The 17108-nt window shown below is 43.0% G+C and overlaps 1 protein-coding gene across 1 annotated transcript in view; it reads left to right on the forward strand.

The window, feature by feature from the left end:
* Nucleotides 1-663: 663 nt before the first annotated feature.
* The window catches only part of AMD1 (adenosylmethionine decarboxylase 1), a 42714-nt gene continuing 26269 nt past the window's right edge, over nucleotides 664-17108 (forward strand). Inside the window, exon 1 of the mRNA XM_074946898.1 lies at nucleotides 664-1094. Within this exon, the coding sequence (XP_074802999.1) occupies nucleotides 964-1094 (131 nt within the window). The 5' untranslated portion in view covers nucleotides 664-963. The remainder of the gene's footprint in view (nucleotides 1095-17108) is intronic.

Consider the following 17108-nt stretch of genomic DNA (forward strand, 5'->3'; position numbering starts at 1 on the left):
CTTTTCTTTCACATACAGACGTTTTCCATTGCACTATCACTGTTGTTTCTCTCTCTCAGACACAGGCTATTTCTTATACCACTGCCATGTCTGCCCACAAAAGTTGCACTATTTTCACTTAAATCAATTTTTAAATTAAATGTAGTTAAGTTGTTTTAGTTAAACTGGTGCATGCCCCTCTGTAGACACACTTACATCTGTTTACAACTGGCTAATGCTGATTTAGTTTAATGCTCTGGGGTTTGCACCACGTTGAAAAAACTACACTTTCTCCCTTATTTCCCCCCCTCCCCTTTCTTTCACACAAGTAGCTTGTGTCACACTTCTCCCTTCTCAGGAACAGTGACATCCCCAACCGCACACCTCACTCTTAAACACCTTCTCACCGCCCTCCGCTCGAGCCCCAGACGCCCCCTTATGCTCCTCACACCGCACATACTCCTGCTTTCCCCGTGTCGATCTCACGAGCTCTCGCTGGGCGGGCGACTGTTGAGGGCGGAGTCGAACAAGGCCGAGGCGGTTGACAGGCAGGTGCGGTGTCCAATGGGGGCTGGGAGAGTGCGGGTCCGAGAGGCGCTTGTCCAATGGGCGCGCTCGGCGGCCAGTTCCCTGTTACCTGTGCGGGTATAAAAGCGGCTGCGTGCGCGGCGCCCCCTCGCTTACACAGTATGGCCGGCGACATTAGCTAGCGCTCGCTCTACGCTCTTCTCTGCAACAGGGGAACATACGGAATACAAGGAACCGAACCGCCTCGCCTGCCCCGCGCCCGCCCGCCCGGACTGTAACCCCCGCGCTCACGCCGCAGCCGCCGCGCACCCAGGCGGTTTCGCTGTTGTTGGTTTTGTTGAAGGGTCACATAACGTTATCCCCTGGAAGGTGACTCGCGGCCCGTGCAGCAGCCGCCGGGGCGGCCGCCGGGCTGGGGTTAATTTCTGTGGTTGTTGGTTGCCGAGTTGTCGCGCAATGGAGGAGAACGGTGCACACTTCTTCGAAGGGACCGAGAAGCTGCTGGAGGTGTGGTTCGCCCGGGAGCAGTCCTCGGCGCAGGAGCCGCACCAGAGCAAGGGGTCCGGCGATCTCCGCACCATCCCCAGGTTGGCGCGCTGGGAGCGGGCGGAGGGGAGCCGGGCTGTCGCCGGTGGGCGCCGCGAGCCGCTTCGGGGTGCGGTTGGGCTGGGGGGAGGGGCGCGCCTGGCGCTTTCCCGGGTGAGGCTCCGGGGAGGGCGGGGAGCGGTAACCGTCCCCGGCCTGAGGCGCGGCCTGTGCGTGCCCGGGGTGCCGGCCTGGCTCCGAGTCCCCGCCGGCCTGACCTTGCCCGCTCCAGCCTCACGCAGAGTGTGACCTTCCCCGCCCTCCAGGGGCCCCGGGCAGCGCCTCGCTCACAGCCCGCCCGCGGCGCGGTCCCCGCTGGGTGCAGGAGAGCGCGCCCGGGCCCGGCGAAGGTGCTAGTCAGCGACCGGCCTCTGCGCAGGAGCCATGACACCCGCCTCCACCGCGTGGAGCCCGTAAGGCCCTGCTGGCAACATGTGGTGACGGGCCAGGGGAGCCGCGGGGGCAGCGGGGCAGGGGTGTAGCGGGGGCAAGTGTCGCAGTGGTGCCCGCGGCCCCGCGCACGCGGAGGGGCCGCAGCTGCAGGGGCTGCTGCCTCGTGCGCTCCCTGCGGCTTGAGTCAGGGATTCGGTTAGCGCCTGGCCCTTCCCCTGATAACGAAACCCAGGAGGGAGCCGCCTTTATGGCGGGGTCCCCTGCTGCCAAGCGACCGGAGTGAGGAGAAAGGGGTGAGCTGCCCGTAGACCGGCGTGGGCTATCACCTGTGTCCAGACCCTCCCAAGAGTGGGTATTCACTACTTTCCCCCGCCCACGGAGCCTGCAGTAGGGAAGGAGCGAGCGTGTCGTCTTTCTTTGCTGTGGAGGCAGGGCTGGGGGTTCCCTCATGGTGGCTATCGCAGCAGCCCCAACTCTCTGTAATGCGCAGAGCGGGTTCAGAAAGCCTCCCTCCCCCGCAGGAGATATTAATCTGTGGGGATCCCCTGTCTGTGGTTGTGGGGCAGCCTGGCAGGTGATAGGGATTAGCCACCTCCCAGTGCTGAAGTGTGGCTGGAACCACGATTACACGTGAGTTTCCTGGCTCAGCCTCCCCCCCCCCCACCCCTCAAACATCGGGCTGCTTCTCCTATGCCATTGACAAATTCAAGCCAATGAGGTTTGGGTCTGGGTCTGTCACCCAATGGGCATTTTAGGAATGTGCTGGCGCTTCTTCCATCCCACTCATGCAGGGGGGAGGAGAGGGCTGGGTCTCTCCTGTGCATGTGCTTCAAACTATTCTGCTTTACGTGGTAGGGATAGCTCTCTGAGCTGTGAGTGCTCTGTTTTGTCAGTGCAGTATCTAAGACAAACCTGCTGGGCACAGGTCTTTGATTAAACAGTGTTGGGCGTGACACACATGAGGTTTGTGCTACTCTAGGTTGTCTCACCATACAGTGTTGTGTTGCCTGGGAAGGGGTGTCTGCCAAGAGTTAAACATGTGTACTCCCTTTGAGTGCTTGGACTGTAAAGGTGGTTAGCAGAAGGATCTGCCATTGAAGTGATGTGTTCAGATGCTGGAGGTCAGAAGGAAATTACAGTTGTGAATCTTTGTTGTAGATATGTATTTTTCATCACTAATTTCTAAGTATGTTTACATGCTTTTAGTACTATAGAAAGAGCATGGAAAAAAGCTGATATGCAGTTTACATACTGTTTAGTAGTTCAGGCAAATGGACACTTGTGAGAGAAGTAGTGCTAATGTACACCAGGTCTCTTAATGTACCTAAGTTTGTTTATATTTCAGTAGTGGCACAAAATAGGTTGAGTACTGTAAACCGTCCCTGTTCTGAGGTATTTACTGTCTGAAAGGGAAAAGGGAGATACAACATACAAAGCAGAGTGGTCAGGATGATGACTGGCGCACTTTAGTTCCAGGGCTTTTGTATGTAGGAAACTATCTCCCTAACTTCCTTTCTGTCTAGCAATTATTGGCAAATTTCTTGCAGATTATTGCAGAAGAAGTAGGTCTTAATAATTTGAATCACATGAGGCATTGCAGATCAGCTCAGGAAAGGCATCCCATGTTCAGAGGGATCCACAAGTACTCCTTTTCTTTTTGCGAATACAGACTAACATGGCTGTTACTCTGAAACATGTTCAGAGGGTGGTAGAACTGGTTACCGGAAGAATCGGATTGATTGTATCCAGGCTAGCATCCTATGTGGAGAAAAGCTTCTGATTTGGAAAACATACTGTCAAGCTCTTTGGAGTAGCTCATGGGTCAGAGTGCCAACCACAGGACAGCCTGTCAAGAAGCAGGGCAAAAACACCAAATTGGTTGAGAGTTCTATATTTAGGTTTCACCAAGTAACAAGTGCAAACTCAAGTACAATAGCAGCTGAACCATGGAGTCACAGACCCCCTGAGTACTCTGGTCTATTCTATGTCCTGTCCCTCATACTCCATTTGGGGCATGCCAGGGTACGGACTTTCAATGGGAGCTGGGCATCTAAGTGCTCTTTGTGCCTTGGAAAATCTCATTTAAAAAAGAACAGTAAAACTAGTTAAACCTGTGCAAGTTGTATGTAGAGAAGGTCTTGTTTGCCAAACTATAGTTCTAGAAGTATGGAGATAAAGCCCTAAAATTTACACTTCAAGAAGCTAGGCTCACTTATTTGTATGGTTTATTTTCTTCAATTGAATCAAATGGAGAGGAAACTTATGCTGACTTCTTCCCTTGTCTGTTCAATAGCCACTCTGCAAAAGGGTGGATTTGATTTAAATCATGGTTTAAATCGCTAGTCAGAAAGACTCTGTTTAATCATGGATTTCTACATAAAAGTGCATTCTTGTTGGTTATCACCTTAATACATATTTTTCACTACTCGGATGTAGGCTTCATTTTTAGCAGGTACACACTATACATTTTTCAAGTGATTTATTTTGAAAATTTTTCATATTAGTTTTACAGCTATATCAGAAAATGAATGATTGGTTATTTCATTTACCAAAGGTAATTGAAGCAGATAGTTCACCTCCCAATGACTTCATAAATATCTCCAATTCAACAGGTTAATCATTAATATTTGGAGGATTTTCTTGCCATGCTGTATTAGGAGAACATCGCCAGACAGATATATAAATTGTTGTGTTTAACTAAAACCATGATGTATTCTGAATTTTTTTCCTTCAACAGCAAACATATATTTTAACAAAACAAGCATATGAATTTTTGAATTAAACAATCGAGTTTTTTTAATCAGGTTTTGCAGCTAACTCAGTTGTCTTCACCTTCATTTTCCTGTTTGTTCATAATCTGGAAAAGAAAAACAAGCTTTCTTGCTCTTTCAGGTCCCAAACAATTTCTCAATTTGGAATGAATTAGTCCAAAGGAAGAAAATATTCTCTTCCCGCTGGCAGAAGACGCTACTGCTGTTAAAAGTGAGATGATCACTTAAGCAGTCTCTGAATCCAAGTGGTTAAGTGACTTCCACCAGTTCACTGGTGTGACTTTCTTTAAAACATCATCCGCAAACATATATTTCTTGAATGGTTCTTATTCCCAAACCTGGTCTTTTATGGCCTGCTGCCATTACAGGTTTTCCCTTCTAGTGAGAGAATGGTATGGTAGATTTCAAAGCAATGAAGGCTACACTCAGACTTCAAGACTTCAGGAATATGCTGCTCAAACAGTTTCACTTTTGTTTCTACTGCCTGTGCTTCCCTTCTCACATTTATCTCCGGACTTCTTCTCCTTGTCCAGATCTATTCCGCCCCAAAGGTCGACTGTTCATTGAACTTTTTGAAACTTTGCACTTTGAGAGAGGTAAGGGATTGACTCTGTACACAAATTTGCAGAGGGACAATAGGGTTGAGGTCTGTTATTTCTCACCTCTGTGTATTATTTATTTATTTAAAAACATTTTCGCTGATAATAAGCATGTTATCTCTGGAGACACAAATCCACAGTTTCAGAACTGCAAAACTAAGCATCTCCGATGGTATCTTCTAGACCAGTGCTGCTCAAGCTATCTGATGTGGGGGACCAGCAAGTTTTTTTTCCAATGTGCGCGTAGACCGGCAGCCGATGGCTCACGGACTGGTACCGGTCCACGGACCACCACTTTGAGTATTACTGTTCTAGACTGAGCACTGAGTCCTGTTGGGTAGATAGGAAGAATAACCTAAATCTATACAGAAGCCCCTGGAACTCCATAAGATTGGGTCCCTAATCCATGAACTATTGGAACTCATTTGGAAAACTTTTCTTAAAAATTACATGAATATATTCTCTCACTATAGAATTAGAATTTATAATCCCTGTTCCATGATGATATCTTTCCGCTATAATGCATCTTAATTAATACGATCTTTAGATGGATTTTTCCCTCAAAATCCAATTTAAATAAACTGATTTTTTTTAAAAAAAAATCAGTGATTTTTATCCACCCTGCTCAGCAGTCTATTTAAGTACATTCTATACTCTTCGTTTTTCTCCATAACTCTAGAGTAGTAAAGATAGGAACATAAGAATGGCCCTACTGGGTCAGACCAAAGGAACATCTAGCCCAGTATCCTGTGTTCTGACAGTGGCCAGTGCCAGGTGCCCCAGAGGAAATGAACAGAACAGGTAATCAAGTGATCCATCCGCCGGTTGCCCATTCCCAGCTTCTAACAAAGAGGCTGGAGACACTGTTCCTACCCACCCTGAAATCCAGAGAAACCCTGAGATCCAGAATAATTTTTAAGAGGTTTATTTCATATCTTTCTGCAATTAATGTTCATGCATATAACTTTGGGAAGTCATTTCTAAATATGGTTCATTGCTTTTCAAGGAATTATTCAGAGCCTATTAAAGCTCACTTTTACTTATGAAATCATAGCTACTAACTGTATTTTGAACAGCCAGTCAAACTTCTCGCTTTCTAAAATTTAATCAAAGATTTAAGAATTTCTATGGTTTGATTTGTGGGTCTTAATTACAATGAGATTCTGAAGAAAATAAGTTAAAATCTTATGTTGAACAGTACTGCATACTGTTTTCTCTAATTGAAAATTCCTTATACTTAAGTTTGTGTTGGCATGTCCCAAATATGTAGCAATTCCTCTTTGACAAACAAGATCATGTAAAGAAGTGAAATAAAAATTTCCTCATGGAAGAAATCTATATACATAATTATACTTAAATGCTCAGTGATCTAAATATTATAATACCATTACAATTATTTCTGTTAAAGTAAATCGTCACATGTGAACTAAATTGGTGAAAGCAATACAAATTTCTGAAATGCTTACATCAGACTCTCTCTGCAAACATCTATATTCACAAGTTAGCATTGCTCTTCTATTAAAATTATAGTTAAATATAAATTCTTTTAGTTAATTGGAAGTAAATAACTAAAAAACATTTCTTTATAATATGCTTACAACTAACTGTAAACTGGCCCCTTCACGCTCTGATGGACACTGCAAGACAAAAATAGGCAGCAGTCATAAGTTAAGATAACTCTGGGGCATTCAGCCCTATTCTCTGCAGAAAGATCTTTTCCATTGGTGATACTACACTTTTAAGCCTGCTTTAAAATTCTGTGGTGGTCTTCACCACTTGGTTTGAAACTAAAAGTGGAACTGTCAGATTACTGGGAGGTGTACAAAATCTTCACGTGTATAAAGTACAGTGAACACAGTTTGCTTCCTACATAACTTTGTGCTTCATCTTTAGAATTCTCACAGAGCTTTGCTAAAGATTAAGTCCATTTCCTTGTAAAGAGTGCTTGAGAAAAGTTTACTTTTTTTTCTCATGTCATGAATGCTGGCAGTCTGACTAGATCAGGGGTCTCAAACACGCAGCCCGCCAGCTCCCCACGCTCCCCCCCCCCAGCGTTTACCTAGAGCGGCTCTAGCCTGCTTGCCCTGCTCTAAAATACAGCGGTTCCCAGCCAATGGGAGCTGTGGGGGGCGGTGCCTGGAGGCGCGGCCAGGGCAACACACAGACCCCTGTGGGCCCCCCCAGGTTCCGGCCGCTTCCCAGAGCAGCACAGGGGGCAGGGCAACCCCAATCCCCTGCTGCACCCCACACCCTTCCTGCACCCAGATGCCCTGCCCTGAGCCCCCTCCTGCACCTCAATCCCCTGTCATACCCAACACCCCTCCTGCACCCTCTAGGGGCGGGGGGGCGGAGTTGGGGGTGGGGATTTCGGGGAAGGGGTTGGAATGGGGGCTGGGAAGAGGTGGGGCAGGGGCAGGGCCTCATAGAAGGGGTGGAGTGGGGGCGGGGCAGCGGGGTGGGGGGGTCAGTGATGCGGTCCTCGGGCCAATGTACTAGTCCTCATGTGGCCCTTGTGGTCATTTGAGTTTGAGAGCACTGGATTAGATGGAAATGTCAGTGTGGACCATATTTACCTTTGGATGGTCCACCTCTCTTCACATTCAAAATAGCACCATATCCCTGTGGTAACTACAATAACTGCATATATGGAAAAATAGTATTAGGAAAGCTTGTGCTTTCAGCTATATGTTAGAGCCGTTTAGCAACTGAAATAAGGAATAGCTAGCATGATGTGACTGGTCAGCTCTCTGACCACCAAGACCTTTGAAATGTGTTATACGCCGTTTAAAAGCTGTATAGTTACCATAGAAATAAAAATTAAAAAGCGGACCATACCAAAAGAAATTGTAACTACATAGTCTTAGTGGTGACAGTTCTGTTTATGCCAATTAAACTATTTTATCTAGAGTTGCATTGCACACACTGATATGAACCTACTTAAAGCAAGCAATTACTTAGCTGCCATTTAATGTTTTGGATGGACTTTTTTCAGTTTGAGAAATTGAGTGAATCTTTGCTTCTAGGTTTAAATTGTTGGCTTTAGAATGCTCTTGTACTCTCTGCAGATGTAGCCTCAACTTAAATTCTGGTAATGTGTAAGGAATATAAAGTATGGACTTTGAACTACCAGGCAAACATAAGTGGTATCAATTTACATAGCTTCAGTAATAGGAGAAATTAAGTTCTGAATCAGTATATGAAACAGTTTGAACCTGAAATCTGTAATGGCTAAAAACAGCACTGTTTACACCAAACATGGTGGATTTTTAAAAAAAAAGAATTTTTTTATTTAAATTAAAAATATAAACTATTTCAGATTTAATTTGAAATTGGCAGTTGATTCAGGCTTAAACTTACTATGATTTATTTTTGTATTTAATTTAAATGATTAAGCAGTACATGTTGTAGCTGATGTTTTAAATTTATACCACTGAACTGCTGATGGAAGTTGTTGGCTAAGCACCTGGAAGCAGAGTTTAATGCTGAACCTGCTTTTGACAGCAGAGTAACTGCCTCTTCTGAAGGTGTGCAGGGAATATTTTCTCTTCAGTTTATTCAGTTTGGTTCAATTACTAGTTCATTCAGAGTTAAGAAATCATTTGAGTTATAAAGCTTGAAGGTTTGTTTTTATTTTCCAATCTAGGAATAAAAACAGGGTTTGAGGGGATGAGATGTGCTAGTTGTAAAATCTTGGAGGACATGATGACCAGAAATAATAAGTTCAATAATACTTCAGTTTTAAAGGCAAAACATGTTTTGATAAACTTTTAAATGTATCCACCACATTTAAGGTAGTTTTCTTTAAAGTAAATGCTGTTTTTGTGCATTTTTAATCAAATTTGAATTTCCATCCAAATTTTTTTACAAATCACAAATAAAAAAGTATCTAGTAAGTCATTCACCATTTTCTCATTGAATAAAAAGGTAAAAATTAAGAATCTGAATAAATGTAAATTAAGCTATATAGTTGTCTAAATACATGTGTAGATGTAGTGCATCCTCCTGGTTAGCAAGATGTCAAGTTTAGTGTAAAGGATGTATTTATTTGTAGATAAACCCCTTTTAAAGGTTACCAACCAGTGAGAATCAACCTTTCTTTAGAAAAATAACTGAATAAAATGTGTAAAATAACTAAAATTTATTTAAATCGAGATTTCTTGCTTGCTGTTTGAAATCATGATTAAAATTGGTAATTTAAATTTTGATTTTTAAATCAGTCCATCCTGTCATCAAGTTCTGTATGAAACAGGGGAACAACTACACGGATCCTGTTTTGTTGTAGGGGTGCTGTTTCTTCTGGGCAATTAAGGTCTGAATGTGATAACACTCATGAAAGTTGTCCCTTTGACTTCAGTTGAACTACCTGTGCATAAATAGACCACTCACATGAGTGGGAATTCCAGAATGGGCCCTAACAGTTAATATTTGCGGGTTTAAAATAAAAATCTGACACCACTGGTAAATTTTAAGGTTATTAGTAACCCATAGTGGAAGCAATAAGACACTAACTACATTATGCACAGGTTCATACTACTTGGTACAGGTAGAATCTTAAGTACTGTTTGTATTTAACTATGACTGGTCTGTTTGTAATATTGTTCCTATTCAACTAGCTTTTATAGTAGCAATATGCATTTACAGGCTACAACAGAGCATTCTTAAAATAGCATTTATTCAAATTGTTTAGCAACTTAAGATGAAAATGTTGCTTCCATGCAAACTTTTCTTCTTTCAAAAGTCTGAAGAAAGTCTGGATTCTTACTATTTTTAAATCCATCATTCAGATGTTACTCAGACATTTGTTTGACTCAAAGAAAAATAAGTCACTTTTTCACAACATAGCCGAGTTGGTGCATCAACTAAGAAGACTTCATGTTCAGGAAAAAACTAAAAAGTATTTAAAAGATTAAGCTGACTTTTAAACATTGGGTAAAATATAGAACAAACAGTGCAAAGGGACATGCAATATGAAATCTAGTCAGCTTAAAATTAAGTTAAAAGTAGCTTCGTGTTCTGGGCTTCCTAAACCTCCTGACAATTTTTGAGTTTCCCTTTTCTCAAATTAAAAATATCTTGCCTGTTGCTGCATTAAAAAAACTCTATGCATTACTTTTAATCAAGTAGGAAAACATCTGACAGATATTTCTAAGTTGATGTCCCTTTAGCTTTTACACATTGAAAAATACAATTGTAAATGGTGCATTATTCTAGAAAATAGTTTCATAACTACCTATTCAGTAGATAGCTGGTCTGCATTACAGGATTTCACCTTGGATTTTAAATGTCTGGATAGGAATGTCCTTATTATCAGACTGCTGACCCTGTTCATTTAGCCAGCCTCCATGTTCCTGCTTTCCGATTGCTGAGCATAATCATCTGACAGGCAATAATGCAAAGCAGTACAGCCTGACTGCCCTGGTCATTGCTGTATGAATTCTCCCAGTGAACCATGCTTAATCTGCTAGTGAACTAGTTAAAACATAGTTCTGGATGGGCAGGGGCATCTTTATATAAGTGATCTGGTAATTGAGTGTCCTGTAATAAACAAAATCTTGTGGCAGAGTGTGACATAGAGTGAAATCCATTTTAAGTTGCTACCTTAGGGTCAGCAAAAATCAGTTGCCTAGTTGTTTGATTAACTTGAAGTTGAATGAAGCTGTATGCAAAACCTAGTCTTAAACTTGTCTTCTGAAGATGATTCATCATAGGGTTTGTCTACAACAGAGACTTCTGCACATTGTAGTCTCCTACTATAAATGTTACAATAATGTAAATAAAAAGCAACCTACAGCAGTCTCTTACCTCCAAATTGATCTGTATTGGTGCAAATCACTTTTATGCTGATTCAGTATAGTAGTGGGGGGGTTATATTGGTGTAGCTATAGTTACATTCGTGCAAAAGTCTCTGGCATATGCAAGCCCTTAGTGCAGTCATTCTGAACCTTTGCCATACTGGGACTCCCCCTCCTTCCCAGTTAGCAATACAAAAATGGCTTGGTGGTCACAACTCAAACACCTGTTTGTAATCATAGGTTAAGAACCCATGCCATATTCTGCCTCTGCAGATAAACTTTCAGAATAAAGTAGCACTTCACTGATAAGTGTTCTGCAAGGGCTGATCTACATTCAGCAAGGAAAAATCCTTGGTTCTTTGAGCTTAAACACACCGTTCAGAACTTCGCCTTGTGAAAGTCAGAAAATACCAGTGTGGAAGACGAGCTGCTGCTGAGTGCCTATTTCCTTTCTTAAAGTAGAGGCATGCATTTACCTGGTGAAAGTTGTAAACTTCAAAGCCTTGTCAAGTACCGTTGTCCGTTCTGCTGGCATTGCTTTGCTGCCAAAGCTTTCTGGTGAATTGAGTGACAAGTCCAAATGGCTTTTGTGGTATAATAGATTTGATTCTAGTCACAAGGCTGCTGTGTTGCTTAGGCACAATCAGTGAAAATACCAATCCTGCCCAAATACAAGACTGTTTCATAGATATCAAGGCTAGAATGGACCATTGTGATCATCTAGTCTGATCTCCTGTACAATCCAGGCCGTAGAACCTTTCCCAAAATAATTTTTAGAGCATATCTTAGAAAAACATCTGGAAATGGAGAATCTACCATGACCCTTGGTAAATTGTTCCAATGGTTAATTATTCTCACTGTTAAAATCAGTGCTTTATTTCCAGTCTGAATTTGTCTAGCTTCAACTTCCAGTCATTGAATTGTGTTATCTTTGCTAGGTGGAAGAGCCCATTATCAAATATTTTTTCTCCATGTAGGTACTTCTAGACTGTAACCAAGTTACCCCTTAATCTTCTCTTTAAGATATAGTGATAGATGCAAGGAGCTCAATCTGTGGCGTGTTTTCTGATCCTTTAATCATCCTCATGCCTCTTCTCTGAACTGTCTCCAAATTATCAAGATCCTCCTTGAGTTATGGACACCAGAACTGGATACAGTGTTCAGCAGTGGTCGCACCAGTACCAAATATAGAGGTAAAATAATCTCTGCTCATGGATTCAAGGATTGCATTAGCCCTTTTGGCAACAGTCTCTCATTGGGAACTCATGTTCAGCTCATCCTTCTCCATGACCCCTAAATGTTTTTCTGAGTCACTGCTTCCCAGGATACAGTCCCCCATCTTTTAAATATGGCCTACATTCTTTGTTCCTAGATGCGTCTATATTTAGCCATATTAAAACATAGTTTGCTTGAGGCCAAGCAATCTGGCTTGCTCTGTATCAGTGACCTGTCTTCTTTCCTTATTTTACCGCTCCCCTAATATGTCATCTGCAAACTTTCAAGGATTTTGGTTTTCTTCCAGGTCACTTCTAAAAATGTTAAATAGCATAGGACCAAGAACTCATCCCAGTGGGACCCCTCTAGAAACACCCTCTAAATGCTGATTCTCCATTTACAACTACATTTTGAGAGCTATTTGCCAGCTTTTAATGTGTGCCCTGTTAATTTTATCATTCTAGTTTTTAATCAAAATGTCATGCAGTACCAAGTCAAATGCCTTACAAAAGTTTATTACATCAACACTATTACCTTTATTAACCAAACTTGTAGTCTCATATAAAAAAAGTCAAGTTAGAAAGAATCCATCTTCATAAACTCAAGTTGATTAGCATTACTTATATTACCCTCCTTTAATTGATTATTAATCAAGTCTAGTATCTGCCATTCTGTTATCTTACCCTGGATCAGTGTCAAACTGACAGGCCTATAATTACCTGGGTCATTTCCTTTACCCTTCTTAACGTTATGCCATTATTTACCTTTTTTGTAATCTTTTGGAATTTCTCCAGTGTTCCAAGACGTATTGAAAATAAACATTATGGTCCAGCAAGTTCCTCAGCCAGCTCTTTTGAAACTGTTGGATGCAAGTTATCTGGACTTACTGATTTAAACATTTTTAACTTTAGTAGCTGCTGTTTAACATCCTCCAGGGATGCTAGTAGAATGAAAGTGTTAACATATGACTATTTCATCTGTTTTTCCCAAATACAAAACAAATATTTATTGAACACTTCTGACTTTTCTGTTTTGATAACTTTGCCATTTCCATCTAGTAATGGACCAATGCTGTTAGCATTCTTTGTTTTAATTTTAAGCTCCTTATTATCCTTAACTCTGGTGGCCAAAGATTTTTCCTTGTTCCTTTGATTATCTTATCAATTTGCTAACAGTTCCTATTTTCTGATTTATATTTATGCTGTCATCTTCCCCTTTCTTCCATTTGTTTTATGTTTTTTATAGCTCACTTTGTTTCCCTTCTAAACTAGATTGTTTTTAACCAATAGTCTTCTTCCTTGTGTGTGGCTTTTCAGACCTCTAGTAAAGTCCTTAAACGGTTTGCAATTATCATTCACATTTTTTTCCTATTAATTTGTTCCAACTAATTAGGCTCAGTAGTTTTCAGCTTTGTGAAACTGACATTTTCAAGAACCATATATATTACTGGTTTGGACTTCATTTTGTTTGTACTTTATAAATGTGATTAAGTTATCACTTGTACCTAAACTACAGTTAGCTCTTAGTTGTGTGATTAGTTCCTCTTTATCCCTCAAGATAAGGTCTAGTGTAGAATTCCCCTCTGTTCGAGGCAACATTTTTTGAGTTAGGAAATTGTCATCTCTAATTAGATATTCTGTGGGTGATTTAGTACTGGTGTATCATATGTCCAACATATGTTTTGAAGTCCTCTATGATCACACAGCTTTTTTTCTTACACATGATAGATAGTTGTTTAAGGAGCTAGTCATCCTATTCCCTGGTGTGATTTGGTGGTCTGTAGCAGATGCCAACCAGTACACACCTTGTACTTTATCTGTTAGGATGTTGATCCACAAGCTTTCAAAATCATTTTCTAAGTTCAGTGACTCCCAAAACATTTTTTGACAGAGTGCCACTCCCATTCCTGTTTTTGCCCACTTGATCCTTTCTAAATACGTTACAACCATTGATTTAAATAATCCTGTCATGGAGATCATTCCCCATCAGGTTTTAGTAATACCAATTAGGTTGAATTTATGTTCCTAAATGTTCCAATTCCAGTTCCAATTCATCTGGTTACCCATGCTCTTGGCATTGGTATATAGGCAAATGAAGAATTTCTTCATGTCCTTTGGTTCCTTGATTAATTTTGTTGCAGCATCTTGATTTTGTGGTAAATGAGTGCTTATATCTTCCCTCTGGCCAGCTTGTCTCTTAGGAGATTGGTTCGCTTTCTACTGAGATGGAGGTCATCTAAACTATGCAGTCTCCTTTTACCATAGAAGGTGGTCAGTGTTCCACAATATCAAACATCTATACCACTTACCTAGCTAGTACTTCACTTCCAAAGTCTTCTGCCTTGTCTTCCTTTACTCGCAGGACAGGAAGAAACTGTGATCACTTGGAAATTCTTCTCCTTCAGCACCCTTCCGAGTACCCTGAAGTCTTTTTGTGATCTGTGATATCCCACAATAGTGTCATTAGTGATATGAACCATCACAAATGGATCCTTGCCCATTAACTTGAGAATCCTATTCATTGTTAGTGATGTCTCATGTTTTGGCTCTGGAAAGGCAGCACACCATCCTGTTGTCCTCCTGTGCCTTGCAGAATGTTTTTCTCAGTTCTTCCAAACAGTGAATCCCCAACAAGAATAGTCTGTCATCTTTAGACAGTTGGAGAACTCTTCTTAGGCAAACTTGATTTTTTTTCTTACAGGTTGAGTTGAGCGATCATCTACAGGGTTAGATGGTGTCCCGTATATTCCCTTGGACCAGCTGGATCTTGAGGTATCTTCCACAGTTTTCATGTTGAGGACCTGGTATCGATTGGAAACTGCTAGCTGTGTGGAATTCCTCCTAGTCCTCTTTTCTCTGGTAGCCACAGCCTGCCCATCTTAATCTGTCCCCAGCTGTGTAGAACACCACTGCGACCTCTTCTCATGCTTTCACACTGCTAGGTCTCCCCTGACTTCCTCTCTCTCATTCTTTGGTGGCCAGGTCCTTTTGTTCTTGAACCTGGTGTACTGATGGTTCTTGCATCTAGGAACTCCTCAGTGTCTCTGTTTGCCCCTTAATCTAAGAATCTTTCTCCAACACAGCCACCAGCTTGCATTTTATGCACAGGAAGTCACTTCTGACTTCAGACAGGAAAGAAAACATGGCACATCTGTGGCAAGTCACCACAGCTGTTCTGTTGCTGGTCATCTTGAAATCTGAGTGGGACCTGGAAGGAAAAAATCTCACTTTCTCTAAGCTCCTACCATAACTGTTTTCTGCCTCTATTCATGGCTCTGGAATTTGCCTGGGAACTGATTTTTTTATACCAAGTCACCCTGCTTAGCTCATTTATTAAACAATAGGCTCAGTAAGTGCAGAATGGTTGAATGTGCCTTTGGCCGTTTGAAGAGTCACTGACCTGGAGCAGTATATCTCAGGGAGACTTTGAAAACCCATTTTATTAATGACTGTGACGGTGCAGCCAATCTGGGCCAGGCTGGGCCCTATAAGAAGGGCTGCAGGGAAGAGAGGAGCTGAGTCTCCTGGAGCTTGAGGGATAAGGACTGGTTGCCTGTAGAGAGAAGTATCTGATACAGAGCAGTGCTGGGCAGGGTTGGGGGAGCAAGCAGAGCTCCAGCCTGGCCGGCTCCCAGACTGTGGTCTTGATACAGGGGCCAAGTAGGTGCTGGGGCTATGGGAAAGTGGCCCAGGGAAAGCAGGTAGTGGCAGAGAGGAAGAAGAGGCAGTGAGCAGCTGCCTGCTATAGGGTCCCTGGGTTGGGGCACAGAGTAGCTGGTGGGTCTGTCCCCCCCACCCCCCTTGCCCCACTGGCTGCCAAGGGAAGTGGCCAGCCAAAGGATTGCAGTTTGCCCCTAAGCCAAGGGCTGGAGTAGGGGCTGCAGTTCACCACTGCAGTGAGAGGGCAGGCGAAGGACTGTTGGTTCACCCGGAAGGGGGGAGATACCTGAGTTGGAGCACAGCCAGAGGGCCGTGCCCTGAAGAGGCTGCCGTGGTCCGGGGCAATGCGGATCCCCACAGACAGCAGAGACAATGGAGAAGCAGTGAGGGAGAGTGAGACACCACAAGAGGATGATGCCCTGCTGGTGGACAGAGCTAATTCCCGGAGCAACCAGCAGGAGTCGCCACTGTGGCGAGCACAGCCTGTTACAATGACTCTCAGTAATGTGTGATGCTTTTGTGTTGTGCCTACCAATAGTCTGAACCTTGCTGTGACTGCTGTGTATGTAGTGATGTTACCTTGGAAAAAAATACCTGCTGCTTTGCTCTGAAAACTCCCAGCCCCCACCCACTAGCAACACTAGAGCCGCCTCCCAACCTGCTGCTGGGGAGACATTCCATTCAGCCTTGGCCTTCCAAAGGTACTGCTGGCGAATGGGGCGTGTACTTGATGTCTGCGGAATGGGCATTTACCCAATAACTCATCTGTGTTGGGGGGGCTAGAACAGTGGCTGCCATGAGTGAGGGGAGTGTGGGTTACTGCTTAGAGCGTGGAAGGGATGGGAGCCAGGACTCCTGACTTCCATCCACCACTCCAGGTCTTTGTGAGGTTGTGCTCACCCAGTGCCTCAGTTTCCCTATTCCTCCCTCCCCACACTTTGAATTAATAAAGATTTCGTTTTCAAGACCTGGACTTTTCATTTCTATGTGTGCAAAAAAAAAAAAAAAAAAAAAATTGACCAAGACTTAAACCTTGGAAAGATGGGAATACAGTGGGGAGGGGGAAAACACATTCATCTCTTTAAAAATCAGTATGTGTGGCTGTGATTCTGTGCACCCTTGTCTGAGGCTGAGTGGAAGGGATATTGCATTTGCCCCGCACACCTAGTGGAATGTGTGTGGGGAGGGGTAGTACAGTGATGTTGGAATGCAGTTCTGCAGAGGGAGTCAAGCCTCTAGCTTTCTCCTGTAGGTCAACCAGATGCCTCAACATGTCTTTGTTCCTTCTGAATTCCCATCATCACCTTCTCTGTGCCATGCTCATTCTTATGGGCTTTTCTCCTGCTCATAATGTCCATTTTTTCTGTGAGCGTAATCCTCCATGCCCTCTGCTCAGTTTCCACTGTCTGAGAGGTATTCATTATTTCATGAAATGTAGTCATGCATTCTCTTTTGCCTTTGTCTTATCTGGGAGACCCTCTCCTCTGGTGTGGAGGATATGAAGGCTACACTTTCAATTGTAAAACAGGCACAGCACAAAGGGACCATTGTCAGTGCAAACTTGCCATATAAAAATCCTTTCCCTGA

Source organism: Natator depressus, chromosome 3, assembly GCF_965152275.1.
Source record: "Natator depressus isolate rNatDep1 chromosome 3, rNatDep2.hap1, whole genome shotgun sequence".
NCBI lineage: Eukaryota > Metazoa > Chordata > Testudines > Cheloniidae > Natator > Natator depressus.